The 21,480-nt window shown below is 56.1% G+C and overlaps 8 protein-coding genes and 1 non-coding gene across 9 annotated transcripts; 6 read left to right on the plus strand and 3 right to left on the minus strand.

The window, feature by feature from the left end:
• Positions 1 to 265: 265 nt before the first annotated feature.
• Positions 266 to 361, minus strand: B0H18DRAFT_t111. The gene has a single exon. It is a non-coding gene; the product is annotated as a tRNA-His (tRNA).
• Positions 362 to 1,490: 1,129 nt separating this feature from the next.
• B0H18DRAFT_1012755 (60S ribosomal protein L18A) lies at positions 1,491 to 2,706 on the plus strand. The gene is given in 5 exon segments (XM_048029065.1): positions 1,491 to 1,843; positions 1,918 to 1,969; positions 2,047 to 2,223; positions 2,277 to 2,625; positions 2,636 to 2,706. The coding sequence occupies 4 exon segments, from the start codon at positions 1,710 to 1,712 to the stop codon at positions 2,424 to 2,426; spliced, it is 513 nt and encodes a 170-aa protein (XP_047892381.1). The 5' UTR covers positions 1,491 to 1,709; the 3' UTR covers positions 2,427 to 2,625; positions 2,636 to 2,706.
• Positions 2,707 to 4,026: 1,320 nt separating this feature from the next.
• Positions 4,027 to 5,380, plus strand: B0H18DRAFT_1012765 (uncharacterized protein). The gene is made up of 2 exons (XM_048029066.1): positions 4,027 to 4,848; positions 4,899 to 5,380. The coding sequence occupies exons 1-2, from the start codon at positions 4,092 to 4,094 to the stop codon at positions 5,360 to 5,362; spliced, it is 1,221 nt and encodes a 406-aa protein (XP_047892382.1). The 5' UTR covers positions 4,027 to 4,091; the 3' UTR covers positions 5,363 to 5,380.
• A 196-nt stretch (positions 5,381 to 5,576) lies between these two features.
• Positions 5,577 to 7,727, minus strand: B0H18DRAFT_1012769 (uncharacterized protein). The gene is made up of 14 exons (XM_048029067.1): positions 7,519 to 7,727; positions 7,420 to 7,454; positions 7,234 to 7,355; positions 7,138 to 7,185; positions 6,969 to 7,032; positions 6,817 to 6,914; positions 6,681 to 6,751; positions 6,598 to 6,605; positions 6,391 to 6,531; positions 6,323 to 6,338; positions 6,225 to 6,267; positions 6,165 to 6,173; positions 6,075 to 6,112; positions 5,577 to 6,023 (listed from the first exon to the last, which is right to left on the minus strand). Exons 1-14 carry the CDS (start codon positions 7,563 to 7,565, stop codon positions 5,720 to 5,722), a joined length of 1,044 nt encoding a protein of 347 aa, XP_047892383.1. The 5' UTR covers positions 7,566 to 7,727; the 3' UTR covers positions 5,577 to 5,719.
• Positions 7,728 to 9,863: 2,136 nt separating this feature from the next.
• B0H18DRAFT_438204 (uncharacterized protein) lies at positions 9,864 to 10,729 on the plus strand. Its single transcript, XM_048038105.1, has 3 exons — positions 9,864 to 10,075; positions 10,134 to 10,590; positions 10,639 to 10,729. The coding sequence occupies exons 1-2, from the start codon at positions 9,994 to 9,996 to the stop codon at positions 10,550 to 10,552; spliced, it is 501 nt and encodes a 166-aa protein (XP_047892384.1). The 5' UTR covers positions 9,864 to 9,993; the 3' UTR covers positions 10,553 to 10,590; positions 10,639 to 10,729.
• A 71-nt stretch (positions 10,730 to 10,800) lies between these two features.
• On the plus strand, positions 10,801 to 11,767 carry B0H18DRAFT_1012788 (cyclophilin). Its single transcript, XM_048029068.1, has 5 exons — positions 10,801 to 10,886; positions 10,954 to 11,139; positions 11,196 to 11,241; positions 11,298 to 11,432; positions 11,483 to 11,767. The coding sequence occupies exons 1-5, from the start codon at positions 10,872 to 10,874 to the stop codon at positions 11,587 to 11,589; spliced, it is 489 nt and encodes a 162-aa protein (XP_047892385.1). The 5' UTR covers positions 10,801 to 10,871; the 3' UTR covers positions 11,590 to 11,767.
• Positions 11,768 to 14,271: 2,504 nt separating this feature from the next.
• B0H18DRAFT_1120053 (uncharacterized protein) lies at positions 14,272 to 17,974 on the plus strand (the record flags this gene model as incomplete). The annotated part of the gene is made up of 14 exons (XM_048034044.1): positions 14,272 to 14,506; positions 14,571 to 14,604; positions 14,757 to 14,869; positions 14,959 to 15,009; positions 15,073 to 15,318; positions 15,383 to 15,491; positions 15,852 to 15,869; positions 15,926 to 16,004; positions 16,076 to 16,338; positions 16,413 to 16,542; positions 16,643 to 16,957; positions 17,031 to 17,103; positions 17,156 to 17,298; positions 17,351 to 17,974. 14 exons carry the CDS (start codon positions 14,272 to 14,274, stop codon positions 17,972 to 17,974), a joined length of 2,433 nt encoding a protein of 810 aa, XP_047892386.1.
• A 428-nt stretch (positions 17,975 to 18,402) lies between these two features.
• Positions 18,403 to 19,221, minus strand: B0H18DRAFT_878149 (uncharacterized protein; the record flags this gene model as incomplete). The annotated part of the gene is made up of 4 exons (XM_048040602.1): positions 18,403 to 18,548; positions 18,622 to 18,856; positions 18,949 to 19,052; positions 19,110 to 19,221. The coding sequence occupies 4 exons, from the start codon at positions 19,219 to 19,221 to the stop codon at positions 18,403 to 18,405; spliced, it is 597 nt and encodes a 198-aa protein (XP_047892387.1).
• A 1,559-nt stretch (positions 19,222 to 20,780) lies between these two features.
• Positions 20,781 to 21,292, plus strand: B0H18DRAFT_860677 (uncharacterized protein; the record flags this gene model as incomplete). The annotated part of the gene is made up of 2 exons (XM_048039712.1): positions 20,781 to 20,976; positions 21,042 to 21,292. Coding segments are annotated over 2 exons (447 nt in total), but the record flags the coding sequence as incomplete, so codon positions are not given.
• Between the last annotated feature and the right edge of the window lie 188 nt (positions 21,293 to 21,480).

Genomic DNA, 21,480 nt, shown 5'->3' on the forward strand with positions numbered 1-21,480 from the left:
TCCATAGACATAATACTCAAATGCTGGGTACGACATATGGACACTGATCATGCCTGAGACGGCTGCTACGGCCGATTGGATATTAAGAGAGTTGGATGGAGTCAAGTCGCCCTACGTTCCGTCGCGACACAGGCTGCGGGTATTGTCGACACGAGGAGTTGAAGAAGACTGTTGAAGACCGCGGAACGTATTTAAACAGTGAGAACAGTCTGCAATACATATTACTAGAGCCTGGCCGCCCCTGGGAGGTGCATAAAAATCAGTATGTTCCCAGGGGGAGTCGAGCCCCCGTCTCCACGGTTAAGTACTTCGCTTCACCTACGACCACAACGTGATGATCTGACCACTAATCGATGGGAACAGCAAGAAGAAAACAAGCTGTATGGGCCATGACATTAGGGACGTTCAGAGTTCGCTGTCCGGGCAGCTATCCCGCCAGCTATCCCGTCCAGATTTCCGAGGCTCGACGCCGGCAAACGCCGACAGCGAGCCCAGCTGTGATCGCGCTCGCGACAGCAGAGGGCTCACTGTCGGCACGCGCGCTCGGCAACCCGTCGGAACCTGAAAACAAGTGGCTCACCGAGGAAGCCCTAACCCTACCTTACTAGAACGCCTGGTCGGAGATCCAGGTGAGGCGATCTCGGCGAGCGGTGGCCCACATAATAAGCCAATTGAGCGAACAAACCTGTTTCTTGTAGATATGTTTGTGATGGTCGAATAAGCTATGGAACATTGTGTGCGATATGTCGAGTCAAATCGTATTGTTTGTTCGGGGAGTGAACGCGGGCGGCTAAGCGATGTACCACGCATGTTACGAATACCAAATACGGAATTACTGATCACATAACGTCACAGGTGAGTGACCATGCTTTATTCTGCGCACTTGGTATCGATATGTGCTGAGTCAACAGCTGCTATATAGAATATGAGCTATGGTAGTCTCTGTAATAAAAACGGAGTAGTACTCAGCTAGCGGGGCGACTGTCACACTGGTTACGTTAGCCACACACTCACCAAATTTAGTAGTTGTCACACGGTGATTTACTGGTTGACGAAGACAGATAGCTTATATGAGCCGAATGTCCGAAATCTTATGGTTAAGTAGGATGGTGCCCTTTCGAGCAAGTGTCTACCAGCAAAGTTCAGGACAGCTATATTCTTGCATGGCTTGTTAAATTTCTAGTAAGGTATGTAGAGCCCGAGTTACAAGGGTTAGGGCTTCCTCGGTGAGCCACTTGTTTTCAGGTTCCGACGGGTTGCCGAGCGCGCGTGCCGACAGTGAGCCCTCTGCTGTCGCGAGCGCGATCACAGCTGGGCTCGCTGTCGGCGTTTGCCGGCGTCGAGCCTCGGAAATCTGGACGGGATAGCTGGCGGGATAGCTGCCCGGACAGCGAACTCTGAACGTCCCTATTGACGATATTCTGACTTTCAGTGACGGGAACATAAGGTTTGGCGCACATGGCATTTCAGGCTCAGTCGGAGAATGCCGTAACTCTCCCGCCACCGCCGACTGATCACACCCTCCATAGCGACCTCAACGTCGTCGACAACGCCCACATCAAGAGGTAAGACACAACCGAAGGTGAGTCTTTGTGTAGTTATACCCTGCATCCATTCCTGAGGTAGCTGGGGGTGAAATACGGTGGCAGAATGGATGGATGGCATTGCTCTTGTCCGGATGTCAGATGGCTCATCCAATCCCTCCATAGATGCCTTTCCAAGAATACCAGGTCGTCGGGCGTCATCTGCCGACTGAGTCGGAGCCCTCTCCCAAAATTTACCGCATGCGCATCTTCGCGCCCAACGAGGTTGTTGCAAAGTCTCGGTTCTGGTACTTCTTGAGGTACGCACTGTTCTCTATATGGCGTTACGTGGTCGTACCCATATCGCGCTCCAGTTACTAATTCTTGTGTACAGGCGTCTTGACAAGGTGAAGAAAGCCAGTGGCGAGATCATTGGCGTCAATGTTGTTAGTAGACCCTTGCAGTCGTTCAAATGGCAAGCGGAATGGGAGCTGACCGGCGCCGCGTATGGCTGCCCCCTTAGATCCACGAAAAGAAGCCGCTGAAGGTCAAGAACTTTGGTATCTGGCTCCGCTACGACTCCCGCTCTGGCACCCACAACATGTACAAGGAGTTCCGTGAGCTTAGCCGTACCGACGCTGTCAAGTCCCTCTACCAGGACATGGCAGCGCGGCACCGTGCACGTTTCCGGTCGATTCACGTGCGTGCTGTCTCCCATCCTACACCCAGCGGCTGCCTTACCGTTGACATTAGATCCTCCGCGTCGTTGAGATTGAGAAGAGCGACGACATCCGCCGGCCGTACATCAAGCAGCTCCTTACGCCGAGGCTCAAGTTCCCTCTTCCCCACCGTGTGGGCAAGAGCCGCTCGACCTTCGTCGCTCACCGCCCCGCGACGTTCTAAGCTCGCATACTTTGGTGTGGTATGTATCTCGGCTTGGAGATCGTTAGTGGAGAAAAGTGATGGGTTGTCCTACTGGGGCGATTCCGGGACATGGCATTCGCTGTCTATCTACATGCATTATGACGATATGATTCTGGCACGCATGCCACATTGTCTTGGTCTTTGAAGCCTTCGATCACGAGGCGGTCGTGTTCTACAGCCGTCTGCCTCCCTCTGCCTCTCCACGTCATAGTGATATTTCACAAATGGAGATGAAGCGATGCCAAGCGTCGAAGTCGACTGAATGCTCCTTCCACACTACTTGGTATAAGCTGACCACATTGAATGTTGTCGATGATGTCCTAGGTCTGGTATGTTCGTCTGCAGCCCTTCGTGCCCTCTCAGGCTCACAGAAGTTATGATGTGCTGGAATACATGTAGTGACGATGTCCGAGTGATGAGGTGTGTGCCCTCATATTGCAAACTGGTACGCTGCTTAGCGTCTAGGCGGTTGCGCCAAGAGCATGAGCAACTGTGACTTCCGCCTTCCGAGGAGCCCAACGTCTTGGGACATGCAAATCGCCGTTATCGTCGGTAAGCAAGATATTCATTGTGTTCATCTCCGCGCTCATTTGCGACCGCCCTCTCCCACTCAGAGGTCGCGACTGAAGTCTGCCTATGGGAGACTATCCTTGTGTAGACTGTGTTGTACACCACCATTCTTGTACGCACCCAGGGTCTAGTTCGTCGTACTTTGATTGTTCATATCACCGCTTGCTCAGTAGCTGTGACTTGTTCAGATCGTTCGCAGCGGGAGAAGATCACACGGCACCTCGAATTAGCAACCGCCCGCGGACAAGTCGGTTCGCGCCTTCAATTCAATCTCATAGCCTGTCATTCAATCCGCAGGACTATCTCACGTAATGGGTGGACCACATGCTTAGTCTCGCGTGTGTGCACGGTCGATCCGGCGTGTATTCCACGTGTACAGAGCCGCCGATATATATTAACGGGTCCGTGTTCGCTCGCTGTAGCGATTCCTGCCCACAACTTCCACCTTGCACTCGCACTCCATCAGGTTGCCGGGCCACGGTTGTCACCAGTATGTCTAAGGCCACCATTGCTCGCATCCCCAATGATGCGGGGCATTTGCAGGTTGGTCTTCGAACGTAGTGCATGTGGACATCTGATCATATTGAGATCTGGACAGGATTCAGCCGTGAAAACTAGGAAGCGCGTATTCAAAGTGTTCCGGGCCCTGTTCAAGGTGAAGTTTCCATGTTCTGGATGTCACAGTTTGGTATTAACAATGCATTGAAAAAGATACATACACTGTGAAGTATACACTCAGCCATTGATGAGCCTACTCACTAATCAGTTTGCTGCAGTAGCATTGCCATGGCAATGCCTCAAGAGCTTGTGGACTATATCATTGACTTTCTCTGGGATGAACCTGTGCAGTTGGCCAGATGCTGCCTAGTGAGCCATGCCTTCTACTCTGCTGCAAAGTACCACATCCCCAGAGAGGTGGTTGTACAGAATGCAACCATCCTTGGTGCATTTGTACACATACTTGTGTCTAAGGAGAACAAAAGATATTGTCAAAGTGTAGAAACACTGAGCATCTTTGAGCATCCTGCAAGGCCCTTTGTGCACACCTTCCCCATCCGTGTTAGGGGCTATTCTATGGCCAGTTTGCAATTGCTGAGATTTCATGGCCTAGCCTGGAAGTTGGTTCAGCCTCATGTACAATTTTTCAGGCTTTTGTCCTACTTCACATCTGTATTGGAGCTGTCCCTCACAGAATGTCACTTTCAGAGAGTTGAGCTAGTTCTGAGGATGATTGATGCATTGCCCCATCTTGAGAGACTGAAGATGACATGTGTCACATTTGCAAGTCCACATAAAGCAGCTATGCCATGTGCAAGTTCATTGTCCAAAAGCCTAAGCCTCAAAAACATTGCCATAGTGGGATGTTATGGCAATGGATCTTCTGTGAGGCCCTTTGACCCTAACCTTTATCAAGGCATACTGGGCATATATATTGCATATCCAAACATTGAGAAGATAAAGATTGACTTGACCTATTTCCTCTCATATGTTCAGTTCATGCAGTTTGTATCTACCTGCCACTTTGCACAAGAGGTCCATATCATTGGTGAACCCAATTGGGGTCATGCGGACACAGTCAACTCAGTTGACATACTGCCAATCATACTGGCCACAGGTAGCACAGCACCTGCACATGTCAGGATTGAAGAAAGTTCATGTGCATGCATATCACAATTACTGGACTTGGCAAGCCTGTATTGCCAATTTCAAAATGTGTACATTGAACTCAAAGAGAATCCATCTGAAGAGTTCCAGCTACAGCTCTTCAACACATTGCAGACATCTGGCCCTCCACAAACCTATTTGGCATGGAGCTCACTGGAGCATGCAAGTGAGTATATTTGTATTTCAATTGACCAAAAGAGAACTGATTGATTTTAGATTATCTCTTCCCTGATGTGGTTGCCAACATGACAAAGAAATCCTTGTTTGCTTTGTTTGCAGAGGTCCCACTGAGCCAACATTGCATCCAACAAGCCCTGATGTCAATTTTGCCCTACACTCCAAGGTCATGGGTCAATGATTTCCATATTACATTCAGCCTACAAACTCCCATTGGCTCCCTTGAAAGCCTGGATACACTGGTGGAAGAGCATGCCTCTGTCAATGTGCTCCATGCAATGCTTTGGCAACATCCATTCTGCATCCAGTCAGTAGATGTGCACATTACATTTGGGTTCACAGAGACAACACCAGCTCTCCATAATGATAGTATTGTAGCTGCTATGTCTGCACTTGTCACATCTTTTGTGATACTCCTTTTCAGACCATGGATAAGGAAGGGCATCTTGACACTTAGATTTCCTGATGGTTCTGAGATGATACCAGGAACCTATTCAATATGATTCTCTTGTATAACTTTGACAAAGTAATGTTTGGTGATTACAGACTAGATAGAACTTGGTTCCAGATGTACATACATGGTTTGAGTGAAGTATCATATCTAATTCTCACCATGGTCTAGCTTTTCACTTGTCCAAGGAAGGTGTGCATATTGATTACTTTTGAAGAAAGCAACTTGTGATACTTGAACTTGGCCTTTACCACCACATTGAACTGTAGCACAGCAATCCACCTTGTAGATCCTATAGCATTGAAACATTATGACTATCAATACACTTAAGCTAGATACACTCTACATGATGCCACAATGTCCTTTGTCCCAGGTCAAAAGTCAAACCCCACTGATAGGGCCCCCGCTGCTACACCTCGCCATTATCCGTATTGCGAACTCGCGGGGCCATCTCTATGTCTTCTGGCTGGTCCAGCACGTCGTCCGGCACCATCGCCTCTTCGTCGTCTCGACGGTCATGGAAGGAAAAATCCCTGGGTATCGGCACCGAAACGATGTCACCGTCATGCATGACTATCCGCGACGTGAATAGCAGTGTCGTCGAGGTTTCGCTACTGCCAGTGGATCCGGCGTTGGTGATAGTCGGGGTCGAGCGTATGCCGGCGCTCTCATGCAGGTTGAGCATGAGGCGCGACATCATCGTCACGGAGACGCTGGACTCGAAGTTTGAGGGCACGCTGAGGTGATTAGGACGCTGGACGTACCTGCTGGCGAAGGTTGAGAGGACACCCCTTAGTAGCGGCTAGGTATATATCAGAACGCCGCCGATCGGCCTTCACGAATAGTATTTTTACCTGCAGCAACTGGAAAATGGTTAGCAAGCGCGGGTTGCATCGAAAGGGGGGCAGTCTCACGTAGAACGTCAAGGTGTTTGCCAAGTTGACGGATGCCATTACGCTGCGATTAAATGAACGTTGGTCCGGGCTGTCACTCTGGGAAAGCTCGTCCTCACGCGAAGTACATGGCGCCTGGACTCGAGTCAGTGAGAGCCGGCGTGCAATTACGTAGAAGTCTACGTACCATCCCGCGATATGAGTGAGAGGAGGTCGAGCTTATCGGTCCGTGACGAGTGGAGCAGGCGTGTCTTCCACGTCTTGTACATTGTCAACGAGAAGATCATGAGGTCGAACACGAAGAGGGATTCCCATGCGACTGCAATACCTGTAAAAAAAAAAACAGGTAATCAGAATGGACTTGACGCACGACGACGCAGGGAACTTGACGCACGGATAGCGCTTCAGATGTCATAGTACCGGCGATGATCATACATGTGAGCACGCGGAGAAAGCATTGAAGGCAATATCACATACGTTTTCCGGGCGGCAGCTGTGTGACAGCCTCCGCTCAGCGAAATGCTCTCGCGCTGTCCGTTTACAGCGTACTGTGACAACGGAACGGTCAATGGTCAGTATATATGCGCGCCACGCATCAGGAACATCTACACACAATGGCAAGACCAGCGAGGGAAAGGCCAACGGCGACGATTGATCCGGTGACGTATTTGTTTCGGTTGTAAAGAGCGGACGTCCTCAGAGTCAGTATGACTGTGTCCAGAGTGAGACTGAAACCATTGGATTGCATCGAACTGAAGGACTCACGGCCGACGACTACCTGGGCGACGATTAACAGAGCCTGTCTGTAGAACGCGTACTGACTGCAGCTGCAGTAAACCGTTCAGCCGTGCCATGCAGCAATGTCAATTGTCGAACCTCTACAATGTGGAACATCATTAGCGCGAGCGAGAAGAAGAAATTTGGGCATACTCACGTGAGTTGTTTTGAATGCGTAAAAATTGCCGACGTTGACGGCGATATCCTGGAAAACATGAGTGGGAGTGGACGCGATCGGGACTAGCAGGCTTACACCGAGGAAACTAAGGTAACGGTTCAACAAAAACATGTAGTTTCTTCGCGTGCCAGTGGGGTGCTTCCATATTCGTGAGTACTCGGCTCCGAACGTCAAGGCGTAGTCGTAATAGAAAATGGCTGACGGACAGCACAGACGCCAATGTCAGTGTTCTGTGATCAACGGAGGAGAGGTATGATGTACTTATGCCAACAAGGTGTAGGTAATTGTGGAGGAAGCTGCGAGTAGGAGCACGTCAGCCATCGGTCAAACAGTTACCGCGGAACACGAGGCATGACAGACACTTGGTAGCGTTCCGCATCTGGGTTGTCGGGGTATACATTGCTCATCGTCAGGACGGTCAGCCAAGCCTCCTAGATGGCGGTTCGAGCCAGGAAGAGCTAGACAACATATGGTGTGGACGCGAGTGAGAGCGAAGAGGCACGGACATGACAAGGCTTCCTTATAGCGGCGTAAAACGAGGCTCGCCCTGGCTCGTCTGAGATCGAACGCGCGATCGGCTGCTGTAGTACAGCTGACATACTCAGCTTGATTGCATCATCTTACCGGGCCTATCGCAGGTGGGGAACCTTATGAGGACCAAGGCACAACACTGGACGAACGCAACGAGTCAGCGCCACAGTAGGCTACGCGTGATGCGCATTGGCTCAGGCGCTTCCGTGCCGCGGACTGTCTCGCAGGCTGACATTTCGATGCCGCGCGCAACCATCTACTACGTGACACCAACGTCGCACAAGCGAACACAATATCCCGCCCATCACCCTGTCGTCGAAGAATATGATATGAGAGTCGTCGTCGACCGGTCTGCTTGACGACATTGACACTGGCTGGTATTCTCGGGGTACAAAAGAATCCATGAATACCGCCGCGCCGGATCATCCTCGCGTTCCAGGGCAACTGCAAGGCCAGAACGGCGAACAAGCTTTGTGCCTAGCAGGTCAAAAACTACCTTTGGTCAGACCGGAGTTAGTTGTCTGGAATGCCGACCGCGCCTATCCGAGGTGTTGGACCTTCGTACAGCTTGAAGTGGTCCTGGCGATGGCAACACCCGTCCCGCTGTCTGTGACTATTACGAGGGTCAACGGACGTGCCCCAAGCCAAAAACCAAGGCTTGACTCACCATACGAACCGTCTTGCACGCTAAGACTAAGCGATCTCCACAACAAGCAGAATTGTAGCCCATCAAGAATGAGCATCAAGACCTCAGATGCGTCCTCGATTGCAGCCTGGCATTGGTTTGACAGCTTTATGACAGACAGCCTTGGCCGATCACCTAGATCAGATGCCATGTCAAAGGAGAAAACATTTCGCACTGGCGGCCATGGACGTCGGAGGCCCATCTTGCACATCGTAGTTCTGTAAGCCAGACAAGAACCCCGTTCTCGCAACAACATCTCTTCGCTGTTTGCACTGCCCTCCGGAACTGGATAGACTCGACGAGTGACAGCGACGACACCTGAAACGTTGGGAACCGGCGACACGGGGTGTATCTGGCCGCTAGCAGAAACGCTATCGCTGACGGCGTCAGCCTCGTCAAAACTCTGACGAGGCGCACGTCCGGGCAGCATTGAGAGCATCTCACGGACTTGACAGCGAGATGCCTCTTGCGATCTGCGAATCCATTCGCGGTAAAGGGTCTGGACAAATTTTCCTTTTGCTGTGTGGGTACCGGGCCTGACACGTTCGCGCGACCGAGACCGTGAGCAGACAGACAGCGACGAAGAAAGGTACGGCCATGCCTGATCCATCGCCTCTATATATACCATGTCCGAGGCCTCGCAAACGGTATCCGCGGCTCTGCTTTCGTGGGGAATCGCGGAGAAGCGGCCGCAGAGCCGAGTTGTGGCGATTAGCAAATCGTGATATGAACTTCGGGGAGCAGGACACTGACCACGTTCAGGGCACAGCGCGGTCGTGACAGAGATGCGCCGAACCATCTATCACCTTTCAATCGTGCCGGCGGCGCAGTGATTGCTTCGTGGGTCTCCTTCTCCTTCTGGAATCTGCCAGGGCATCGCGCATGTTCCGCTCGGGAGAAGGCCAGAAGGTTGATGACTGCACGGTTCCACGCCGTTCCACCAGCACAGGGATTGATGGGAAAGTCGGGGGGCGGTGGCTGCACGCATTGTGGAGTGAGGCTTTGGACGGCATGGGCGGTTGTAACTAACCTTATGACCGAGCGGTCATATCGCCACGCGGGCTAAGCTTCCCCCTGGACAACTGTGAAAGTGGTCACGCATCTGCGTATTCGGCATGAGCGTCTAGAGCGGTCAGATGTATTGATACCACCGTGGCGCTGTATAAGGCCACCGGTGATATGTAGACTGCGATCTGTACAGTCAGTTATTATGAGATTCTCAAGACGCTCAGTGTGATGATTGAACAATAGACTTTGGCACATACCCTGTCATGATGCTACAACTGTCGTTGCCGGGCGTCGTGTGCGGTGGCTTGAAGGGGATTGGTCGTGTAGCTCTTGTACCGAGATTGTGCTTCAAGTTCATCCATGAGAAAAATGACGAAGGGCACGAGAGCGGCGCGATTCGCAAGAACCTAAATTCGAGCGGAGCCTACCACGGCGCCGGGATTATATCATTCAGCAAGGGCATGACGAGCACAGACAGATATAGAGCTCACCTGTGCCAGCTATATCAGACACTCCAGTCTCGAGACGGCTCAAAGCTCGCTTGCGAGACTGGCTCGTAGCATCTTCGGACGTCCGCCACAGCCACCCGATTGGACGGCCGTCTCTGCTGCATGCGAGCACGGTTTAGGCAACGCCGGCGCGACCTACTACGTACCATACCAGCTCGGATCCGCGGGCATCCGGGCAGATCAGGTCAGTACGTCCTAATAGTATTCGAACCCTGCCGCACATAAGCCGACTAACGGCAAAGTGCTGACTGGCCAGGACGCATACAGATGGGGCGATCATCGCCGATTTAGGCAACTCGGTGAAAGCGTCACAGATGCACTGCATGCACATTGGACAGACTCTGGGGTCCATTGGTGGGGTATCATTCCAAGGATACCCAGCAGCCTCTGCCTGGAACCTTCCGCGCGGCCCGCTGTAGGCCAGGTATCACGCCGACCTGCACAGCCGCTTCACTTCGCTAGGAGTCGCCTGCGTGCAGTTGGGGCCACATGTGAGCCGGGGAACGACATCGATGACGCCAGTAGCGAATGCCGCTCAGGACTAGCCAGCGCGAGGCTGTCCCGCATAGTCAGCGCCTGGCTTCTGTTTTCCCGTCTTCACGACCAGGCCCACCTCCATGCCGCCGGACGCCACGGTCCCCGGCGCGACGGGAGGCAGTAGACAGGCTAGGATGTGCACAGACTGGGACGCTACACCTCGTGAGTGTTTATCGATAGGTTACCGCTGGCAGGGAAGGAAGAGTAGAGTTCTTTCACGGATAGGTATCCTTGTGGTGGACTTGAAGGCGTGTTCGGCGAACGTCGCTCGGAAGGGGCAGGTGGCTGAGGCGATGAGAGCACGTGACCGATTGTGACCGATTGTCACGGCGGTTAGATTTTGTAGCTGATGAACGTGATCGGGCGTTGCCGACGTGCCTCTTAAGAGGTGCTCTCTGCGCTGCTCCACACACCACTCTTTCCTTTCCTTCAGCCCGGTCGACATGTCGGACATATTCGTGAGTCGCCAACCCGTCCCGCCTCCCCCGCGCGATAAAATTGCTGAATTTTGGCCCGGGTCGGCAGTTTGACATCACCGTCGACGGCAAGCCGCTCGGCCGCATCACCTTCAAGCTCTACGACGACGTGGTCCCCAAGACCGCGAAGAACTTCCGCGAGCTCACGACCGGCCAGCACGGCTTTGGCTACAAGGGCTCGTCCTTCCACCGCATCATCCCCAACTTCATGCTCCAGGGTGGCGACTTCACCCGCGTAAGCCTGCGATCGAGATCTCTGCGTCATATCGCGATATTGACCGACATCCGCAGGGTAATGGCACCGGTGGCAAGTCCATCTACGGCGAGAAGTTCGAGGGTGAGTGCGCACCGGGCGCGATCTCCGCTGCGGCGCGGTGCTGAGCGCGTGCACAGATGAGAACTTCAAGCTCAAGCACTCGAAGCCCGGCCTTCTGTCGATGGCGAACGCCGGCAAGAACACGAACGGCTCGCAGTTCTTCATCACCACGGTCGTGACGTCTTGGCTCGATGGCGCCCACGTCGTCTTCGGTACGTAATACTCGGGCTTAACGGAGCGTAGGTGCTGACACCCATCGCAGGCGAGGTCGTCGAGGGCCTCGACATCGTGAGGAAGATCGAGTCGCTCGGCTCCGCCTCTGGCACGCCCAAGGCGAAGATCACCATCGCCGACAGCGGTGTCTTGTAAGCACGCCCCCGACGGCGTGTGGGGGTGAAGAAGAGCAAAGAAGATAACATATTGTGTATATCATTGAGGGTGTGGTGCTTGTGCCTCGCCTTTGTGTTACAATAGAACTGTTTGAGGAGTTGGTGTGTGTTGTGTCACCCGAACGTTTGAAGCATCCCATGATGGAGTACCCATCGAACCTCATCAAACATTGCCCATGGGGGTGGTTTGAGCCAGGATTGGGGCTCGTTCCCTTGGGTTCCACCAGGGCACGGGTCGTGTTGTCATGACATTGGTTGATCGCTGCTCGGTGTTCTCTGGCTTGGATTGCCTTCTATAGGACTCGTGAGCGGTTTGGACACCATAGATGCCTTCGAAGGACATCTTCGGAGCACACGTACGTATATACTGCGTTGTGGGCATCATGCAACAATCCTTACCACGCGGTAACAGAGAGTACTTATTGATGTGCCTTGCTGCGTGGGTATTGTCGGGGACTCGGAATACCTGTGTTAGTTGAGAAAGAAGCAGCCTGGGCGAAGTCTAGATGGTGTGCGTGCGTGTTCTCTTATGATACGTGTGGTCGAACTAAGTTAGTAGGCGCAGACCCAAACAAAGGTCTACGCCACATCTTTTCCTGGTGGTGCCCTGTCGCAGTATGCCATTCTCAGATGAAAGGTGGCGTTACTGATCTCGGAGCAGCTACACATTGTGGGTTGCTTGATCAAGCTGTTCAAGACGTTGATGAGGCTCGAGGTCTCGGGCTGCGAACAGTCTCGACTTGTCCATCCCGCTGCCCTGGGCTCCGGCTACAAGTACCATGTTTACACCTCGCGTTTCGTACTCAAGTAGCAGCTGCTGGCATCCCTGTCGGGGTTGTCGGCGCTCGGTCGAGGACGTTTCTGAACAATCACAGTTGCCTTTCTTGGTGTAACACCGATCACGTGCGTATGTCAGCGACAGCGCGAGCTCTCTTGACCACGAACACTTTCGTCGAATCTATTCCTGTCGCATCATCCAAACGTTCATGATGGTCTTGCAGCTTGGGCTTCCCAGCAGATCACCGTCAGTCAGATGGGATGCATCGCTGGCGAGGGATCGAGCTGGGAGGCTGAATAGCCATGGTCGAACTGAAGACTCAGGCGAGCCTTTGGCCAATCAGGCGTCGACTGTCCGCGGAGGAGGCTCGCCCGCCCGGAACTCTAAGTACCATGCGCGGAGAGCTTTTCGCGCCCGCCCAATTTGGCACTTGCATCAAGACAGCTGTACGGTTTGTCTTGCTTGTTAGGACGAGCGACGGTGGACTCACGTACGCTTCTTTCTCAGCTGCTGGTCCGAGGGTAGTAGCCCGGTGCCAGACGAGACGTGGCTGCTCCGCCTCGTCAGTTGTTCATCTTCTGATCGTCATTTGCCTTGTCTTTCGATCTATGTCAGTCTTGACATCATCGCTCACGTCGGGTTGTACAGACCAGATGGCACGTCACGCCAGATTGTGATGGCAATCTCCAGTACGTCAAGTACATCCTTCACAGAAGCCTCAAGCGGTGCGCTCTGTCTTATTCAAGACGACACTACTCGTGTCCACCAAAGGTGAGCAGTGATCCACATACAGTTCATCACGGCGGAAGTCGTGTGCTCACATTGGGCCTCATGCGCACGGCAACGTCGCAGTCGGTGGTTCCCGAACACAACAGGAAAGAAGATTGTTCGAGGCTGGAGACGGCGACCGTTTCAGGACATGTGCGTGCTACATTGACGCGTCGCACCACGTGACCGCGACAGGGCGACTCCGCGAAGCTCTGCTGCTGTCGCTGCTCCACCATGCACGACGATCCCAGAAGAGAACGTTCATGGTAGCACGACTCACGTCCACGGGGTAATTTCTTTTCTGTATCCCTGGCGCAGCGTGTTCTGAAGGCCAGCAATGGCGATTGCAGGGAGCGAGTGATGCGTGTGGACGGGCGCCAGGGCGAGGCGCGGCGGACGCGGGGGGCAGGGGCGCCGACGGAACGAGCAGAGGCGGGTCGAGGGGCGAGGAGCGAGGAGGACGCCACGAAGGACGCCACGCGCCTGGAGGGGCGAGGGACGAGCCGCCGCGGCGGGCGAGATCGAGGACGCGGGCGGGCGCCGGGCATCTCCAGCCAGTTGTGCTTCTTCTCGCCGGGCGCCTTCCTCTCTGGGATGTCCCCGCCCAAATGCGGGACCGCTCGCCGGTGGCCCAGCTTGCCTCTGACAGCGGCTGCTCGCAGATCGGGGCGACGACATGCGCCATCCCCCACCTGCACGTCCTATAAGAACCCATGGCCTCGCCGCCCCCGTCGCCCCGTCTCTTCTCTCTACCGTCACACACAACTTCCTCGCATCCGCGCTTTGCGGCACAAGTATCCCCAGCCTTCCACCTACTGCTATCCTACGACTTGCCAAGCGTCACATATCGCACTCGCCCAAGAATAGCCTCTATAACTTCGGTCCGTCTCACCAGCTTTAGTTCTTATCACCGTCGCTGACTCTCGCTGTTCCTCCCGCGACAGATTCAATCCGTTGCCCGCGCAGAGCACGCTATCGCATCCGTCGTTTCGTCGTCCGCACGCTACGTTTTCGCTACAGCATCGATTTCCCGCTATTCCCCAGCTGCAGTCAGATACCCGCCCCTCGTCTCCCGAAAGCCTCCGTACTGTTCCTCCGGCATCCCGTCAGCACAGCATGCAGTCTCAGTCTTCCCTCGCGGCCGCGCAGTACCAACATACCCAGTCTCTATCGTCTCCGCTCTCCGCTTCCCGCAACCGCTCGTCTCCTCTTTCCACGCTGCAGAACATCCCCCGCGACACCTCTGCCAGTCCGTTCTCTATCCCAGATACTACTCGCTCGCCTAGCTCTATCAGTACCTCTACGCCGCAGTCGCCCTTGACGCCGTCTAATTCGTCTCCACGCAGCTTCCGTTCGTTCTCGTCCCAGCAGCACAACTCCGACTCGCATTCGCTTCTCTCTGTCTCGCCCTCTAGCGGTAGCTCTCCTGGACGTGTTCCTCATCCCCCAGTAGGCTATCTTCAGGCCTCGATACTGCACTGTTGAATGCGTCCCCAACACGCACTCGCCTCGACACTCTCCTGGAGGGGTCCGCTACGCCAGTCGTCGCATCATCTTGCCCCGCATCCACAACGACACGTCTTTGCTCATGCATACAACAGTCCTACTGTCTCCAATTCGTTCCATTTCTCTCCGCCTCTGAACTCGTCTACTGAGAGCCAGGGTTGTCCTGGTGTCCTCGGGACGCCTATCACCATCCTTGGTCCCGCGAATGGTCAGATGATTGACCATACGCAGACGTCAGCCATACTGGGTGACACCACCTCAGTCGCACATGCACCCACCCTACCGCCACATCGGCAGCTTTACCTCCGAACTCGCCGTTCAGGAATCCCATTTCCACTGACGGCATTGGTACGTGATCTTCTATTCCGTCGTCGTAGGTTAACGCGCGGCTAAGTACTAAATATGTAGCAGCTCCAAAGGATCCCGCCCATTCTCCTCCCTCCGCCATCTCGCGGGCAGGGCAGCCTCTCTTCAACCCTGTGTCCGCTTCTCCTTCGAGCATCACTACGCTGAATACATTTCGGACGTCCCCGTCGCTCGCGGTGGACCAAGCGCAGCTGCAGAGCCCTCCGCCACTCTTCATGGGACGCAACCTCAGGTTTCCACCCATGCCGAGTGCTCCGCGCTGCACGGAGTACTGCCAGCCTCTCCAAACACGTCTTTTCCTCTCAAACAGCAACAACCTGGCCCCACCATGATTCCTTGACGAGCCCTGTCGCAGACGCTCCGGGGACAACGGACTTCCGTACCCCGAACGTGTACATCAACGGGTTGCCCCCGAACTTCCCGGAGGAGGAGCTGTTCAAGATGACCGCGAGTTCGGGACCGTGGTGAGCGTGAGGACGTTCACACGGCATGTATGCGACAAGCCTTCGTGAGTGTTCCTTTTTTGCTTGAATATGGGTGGAGCCATTTTCGCCAGCCGTACGTATGGAAGGGACAAGGGCGTTGCGTTGGCCTGATCCGGCACCCGTTAGAGTTCACGCTGTAGTCTTAGCAGCACTAGAACTCTTGCGGCCGAGTGAGAGTAGCCGCAGTGAGATGGTCTCGGAACTCACAATGATCTAGTCTCTCGCACTTGCACTTCTACGAACGCCGGCCATCTCGCTGTTTGGTTTTGATTACGTGGATTCAATGCTGACGCCTCTTTTTGTTTTTGACGTTATCGATCTCCTGCACATGCGGTTTAGTGGGTACGGTTTCGTGTTGTAAGTATATTTCATTAGCATATATGCCACGAGCATCGTTGAACCGTTTGGGCTAGGTTCGAGACAATTGACGCGGCGGGGAAGTGTATCGAGGCCTTGCGCAAGTACAGGAACCTCCACCCTTCTTTCTCCAAGGTACGTACGCATGTCACCTGTCTCAGCTGAGTAGTCATTTACATTTTTTCTCTTGACTCTGCATTGTGTAGCAAATCCACAAGATTCCCGGCACGGTCTACTCCACGCCGACTTTCCAAGCAGCAGCAGGGGTGCAAGACATTCCGGCCGATTCATTCAAGGCCCGGATGGAGCAGTTGAAGGACAATGCGTCGACGAACCTATACATGGAAGGTCTCCCGCTGTCCATTGACGAGATGACGCTCGCCGCGCTGGTGAAACCGCACAAAATTTGCAGTAGTCGATTCTTCCAGACGAGGTTGAGTAACCCGCCGAGGATGATTGCGTTCGTAAGGTGCGCGGCGGACTTTTGAGCATCGATTACCTACGGTGCGAGTTGAGGTTGACTTGAGTGATTTTTTGGCGCAGATTTGAGTCTCGCACTGCGGCGGAGGAGATCATCGAACGTTTGCACGGACGTATAATCCGTGGAATGGAGAAGTCAGGTGCCAGGATCTCGGTGAGGTTCGCTGACACCGCTGAGCAGCGGGAGTTACGGGTAAGTCAACATGGCATCCCCGTCGAGGCAAGCGGTCTTTCGCTGCGCTGGCGACGTTGTCAGCTGATTTTGAATGGCTGTTCTAACGTATCTTACACAGCGCATGGAACGCACCGTCCATGACGATGAACATCCCCTGGCGCATATCATGGCGCAGGCTGCGTTGCTCAACCTCAAAGGAGGCCAAGTCCACCCGCCGCTTCCTCAGCTATCGCCGCTCATTTCGCCCGACATCGGACGGCTGCCGCATGGCGCAAACATTTCTCCGCTGCTTGTTGGTGGGCACCTACCCCCGCATATTCCTCACGCCGGCATCCCGCTTGCACCCCTGCCGGTGGCGCCGTTTCGCTGCCCTTCCAGCAGCAGCAAGCGTTCCTTCAGCAGCGTATGCGAGACTGTCACTCGGTGGACATGGGTACGACGACTTCAGCGCGAACGCGTCGCCTTACCTTCGGCATGACTTCCGCGTTACGCCACATCTGGCACAGATACAAGAAGAGCTGCTCTCTCTCCAGGACGCGCAGGCACAGCTCCAGCTCAAGCGTGGCTTGGGTGTCGGGGGTGGGGCCGTGCGGACGACGGGTTCACTGCGATGGAGAAGATGATGATCCAGGCGCACGCCCAGCGCCAGCAACAGCAGCAGCAATTCCTCGAGCGCAAGCGCAGCAGGGGCTAGCGGGCCGTGGACAGAGCAAGAGGAGGCTGCTCGACGTGCTCCAGCCGTGTGCTATCGAGAACGATTTCCACGCGTCTGCCGTATGGGAAGCGGCGGTGGCTCGTTCGCCGCATCTCCTTCTGGGCCGATCAGCTCGGGATGGGGACGGGACAGCGCCAGAGGAACCAGACGCACGCGTCGAATGCGCGAGCTGCGGATGTACCGAGCTCGGGGCTGGGCCAGGCGCTGCATATGCGGTCGACGACGATGCCCTCACAGTACCTGAGCGCGCGCGCGTTGGACGGGAGTGGTGGGCTCATGTCGGGCGGTGGTCGCCAGATCCCTGCGATCGGTTCGACGGCGGGTAGCAATATGCTCTCGGCCGCGAGCAAGAATGCAGGCAACGGCGCATTTGCGAGGAAGCCTTCTGTGCATAACATACAGAGCCTGAGCGCGTCGACGCTCCCGCGTAACGTCAGCTCCACGACGATTCAGGGTCACGACACGTTCGGGCACGCTCACGGACACGGACACGAGGCGGACGAGGACGGCGGGCTGATGGTGTCGCCGGGGCTGACGTTCTCGCCGCGGACGCCAGCGACGCTGAGTCCTGCGACGCCATTCGGCGGGTTCTTCCATGCGGGCGAGTCGTTCGCGACGGACGGGATGGGAATGGGCATTGGTGTCGGAGAGAAGGGAGTGCATATGGGGGATCACCATGAGCATGCGAAGGAGGCGGGGAGGAAGGCGGTGGGGTTCAAGGGCGTGCATGTGTAGGCTGTTGGTAACGTTCGTTTCTGAGATGTTGTAAGCGTCGGAGAGGTCGAGGGGTGTTGGCTAAATTGGTGTAGAACAGAAGAGAACAGAAGTATTCCGTACAGCACTAGCATCGAGCCGTGAATGATGAATGATGAGAATTGAATAGAATCGCAGTTTCTTATGTTTGACGATTGAAACATTGAATCCGCACGATTGCAGAAGAGTTCGACTGTCTGGTGGACTGCGATGGGATTGCGAGAGGGAGATTGCAAGGACATTTGAGATGACTGTCTCCGTAGCTCAGTGTGCACAATCTTGCCCATATTATCATGCGAGAATGCGTTCGAGATGTGTGCTACTACAGTACTATACAATTGCGTTTCACCATGAATCTATCTGCTCATCCATCCGCACGGATGTCTACAGCACGCCCTAGAGCTCGCGGGCTACGCGTGCGGAGCGTCCTCGCGGGGGATGGCGCGGGAGCCGAACTGGTCGGCGCCGCGGGGGGCGCGGGTGCGGCCGGGCTGGCCGTCGTGGTGCAGCTCGGCGGAGGTCTGGCCGGAGCCGGGGTGGCCGAGGTGGGTGTTCACTGTCCGGCGGGGTTAGTTAGGGTCACAGAGGAGGGAGGGGAGAGGGAGGTGGGGAGGGGGAGGCGGGCTTACCGTCTTTGGAGGTGGCGCCGGTGAGGGTGTCGGCGGCGGTGGCGCGGGGGGCGTACGGGTCGGGGTCGACGACGGTGCGGCTGTCGGGGGCGGGGGCGAGCGCGACGGGGTGGCCGGTCGTGCGGGCGGTCTGGATGCGGTGCGTCGCGGGGTCGGTGTGGGACGCGTCGTCGGTGGGCGCGGGGGCGCGGCCGTGCGCGGGGGCGGGCGAGTGGGGGGAGTGGCCGTTGGCGAGCTGGTCTGGGGGCGGGTGGGTTAGTGTGGGTGAGGGGAGGGTAGGGAGGGGGACGGACCGCCGGGGATGACCTGGGTGATGTGCGGCCCGACGGGGGGCACGCCGCCGGCGGGGGGCGCGTCGCGGCCTGTGGAGGGCGGGAGGTGCTCCTGCGCGCGGTTGGCGTGTGCGGTGTCGGTCGCACCGGGTGCGCCGGCTGCGTGGGGTATGTGAGTACGGTGCGCGGGACGGAGGGGAGACGGGGGAGACGGACTGTTGGGGAAGATGGCCTCGTACTGGTGGCCGGTGGTGGCCTTGTCGGCGCCGGGGATGCGGGCGCGGGAGGCGTCGCCGCCGACGTAGTCGTTGTGGCGCTGTGCGGTCATGCTCTCTGCGGACATCGTTGGGTGTCGAGAAGATGGTTGCAGGCGTGGTGGGGTGAGCGGGGACGGCGAGGGCTTGGATAAGTAGTAGGGGGAGTGGGGACGGGCGGGGCCTGCATCATCGAGCATCATCGCGCACTCCGTGTGCGTCTCGCGGTCGTCGCTCGGTGCTGCTGCGTGCACCACCGCGCTCGATCGTGCCCGCGTCGATCGTGCATCGCTGGTGGGGCAGGCGGAGAGCGGCGCGCGCCGTGCACGCATGCGTGACGTCATCGTCGCGTCGGCGACGTGTCGGCCTTCTCTCGCGGTCACGTGCTGGGTGCGGAGCGTCTCTTGCGATGGTGCTCTCCGTGTGCTCTGAGTAGGCTCTGCGTTGTCCCTGCACAGATGCCGCTTGCAGCAGCAACTTGCAATATCTGTATGCACCGCCTTCCGTTAGCCTCCTGCGATGCTTGATGAAAAAAGGCTCTGAGGGACGTTTCGCGCGATCAACATCGCGTCGCGCACCTTCTGCCACTTCACGTCCTCACTAGCTCGCACAGTACTCATTCTATGCACTTTTTGACAGCATTCCTGGGCTCCACGCGTCAGATGAGCAAGATGAAATCAGGAAGGCAGGGATGTGCGAAGAAGCTTGCCAGCGCGAGGGAAGGGTTGATTGCCCGCAGCAATGGTACATCCGATGACCTATGAGGGGGGCTACTTACGCCGAGTCGCAAGATATCATACCTTCGCCGTGGGCGGGCGCTCATCATAATCCCAGGCGCATCCTTCCACTCGCGATGCGGCAAGCTCCTTCGCAGGCCGCCAATCTTCTGCAGTGAGCCGAACGTGATGCGTGCAGCTAGCTCTGCTCCCGTGCTCCGCTCGGGTGTTTCCTGGTCCTTGCACACACGCACGACGAACTCACTCTCCATCGCCGCAACATGGTTCGTCTGGGCATTCGGTCATTTGTGCTCCACTATGAGAGGTGCTGGCCCTGACAGCCGTGGAACAATGCAGTACATCGTGAGCAAGGCAGAGCGGATGTTATCTTTCCTGTGCACTGATCACGGCTCGCTTGCTGATGTTCCTCAGCAAGATTGGATCAATATTGGGGTGGTGCGCTATATGAAGCGTGTACTACCATTCTCTTTGCGGGCTACAATGCAGGACAGCACACTGCTCGTCTGGCTGTAGGACACTCATACGCGCGACGCAGTCAAAGCCAGGTGAGAACTCATACCCGCGATTGGTCTGCGTCGGCTTCACACTGCTTCACAGTCCGTTTGATCTGCTCTATGTACAGATGTGCATGTGCGGATCTATGACGAGAGACCAGATCAGATGTGAGACCCCTTGATGATGCGCACTTTGGGTTATCATACTGTGCCTCTATTCGCTGAGGAGGGCGTCGCTCTGCAGAGCTCTGTGTCCTCCCCATCCTCATCGCCTGTCCCCGTCCACGCAGGCGCGCCATACGGACGCAACACTTATTGGAAATGCCGCGCTCATCCCCCCGAAACCTCGTAGTCGCCGCCTCGCTGGTGCTCCGCCTGGCGCGGGGCGCGACGACCGCCACGAACAGGACGATCGACGACTACTACGGCGACTCCGCGACGCGTGCGCTGCCGGTGTACTCGGACGGCTGGAACTACGGGCCTGCGTGCCCCGGATGCTTCGTCCAGCCCGACGTCAAGATGACCTTCGACCAGTCCTGGCACGACACGACCGTGTCGGTGTACAGTGCTCCGGAGAACATATCGCTCTCGTTCACCGGTGCGTCCCGCGCTGCTCCGTGCCCCGCGCGTCCGTGCTCAGCGACGCGCCGCCCCTGTTTCTAGGCACGGCTGTCTGGGTGTACGGCGTCGTGCCGAACTACGTGCGCGCCGCGAACACGCTCGTGAACGTGACGTTCGAACTGGACGGCGCGCCCGCGGGGGCGTACACGCACGTCCCGTCGACCGCGGCGGACTACATGTACAACGTGACGCTCTACCGCGCGACCGCGCTCGCGAACACGCCGCACACGCTCGTGATGACGCCGCAGGGGACGGCGCAGGCGTCGTACCTCGCGTTCGACTGGGCGCAGTACACGTACGTCCGTTCTCGAGACTCGCTGAGGCCGACAATGGGGACGCTGATCCTTGTGGATCTGTGGCAGGTATGAGGAGACGGACGTTGCCGGTTCTGCGCAGACTTCTGGTGCGGCGTCGAGCACGGCGCCGTCGTCTGTTGTGTCCGCCTCAGCGACCGCGGCGTCGGCGTCCCAGTTCTCGTCGA

Source organism: Fomitopsis serialis (genome assembly GCF_022376445.1).
Source record: "Fomitopsis serialis strain Sig1Antser10 chromosome Unknown B0H18scaffold_42, whole genome shotgun sequence".
NCBI classification, from domain to species: domain Eukaryota; kingdom Fungi; phylum Basidiomycota; class Agaricomycetes; order Polyporales; family Fomitopsidaceae; genus Fomitopsis; species Fomitopsis serialis.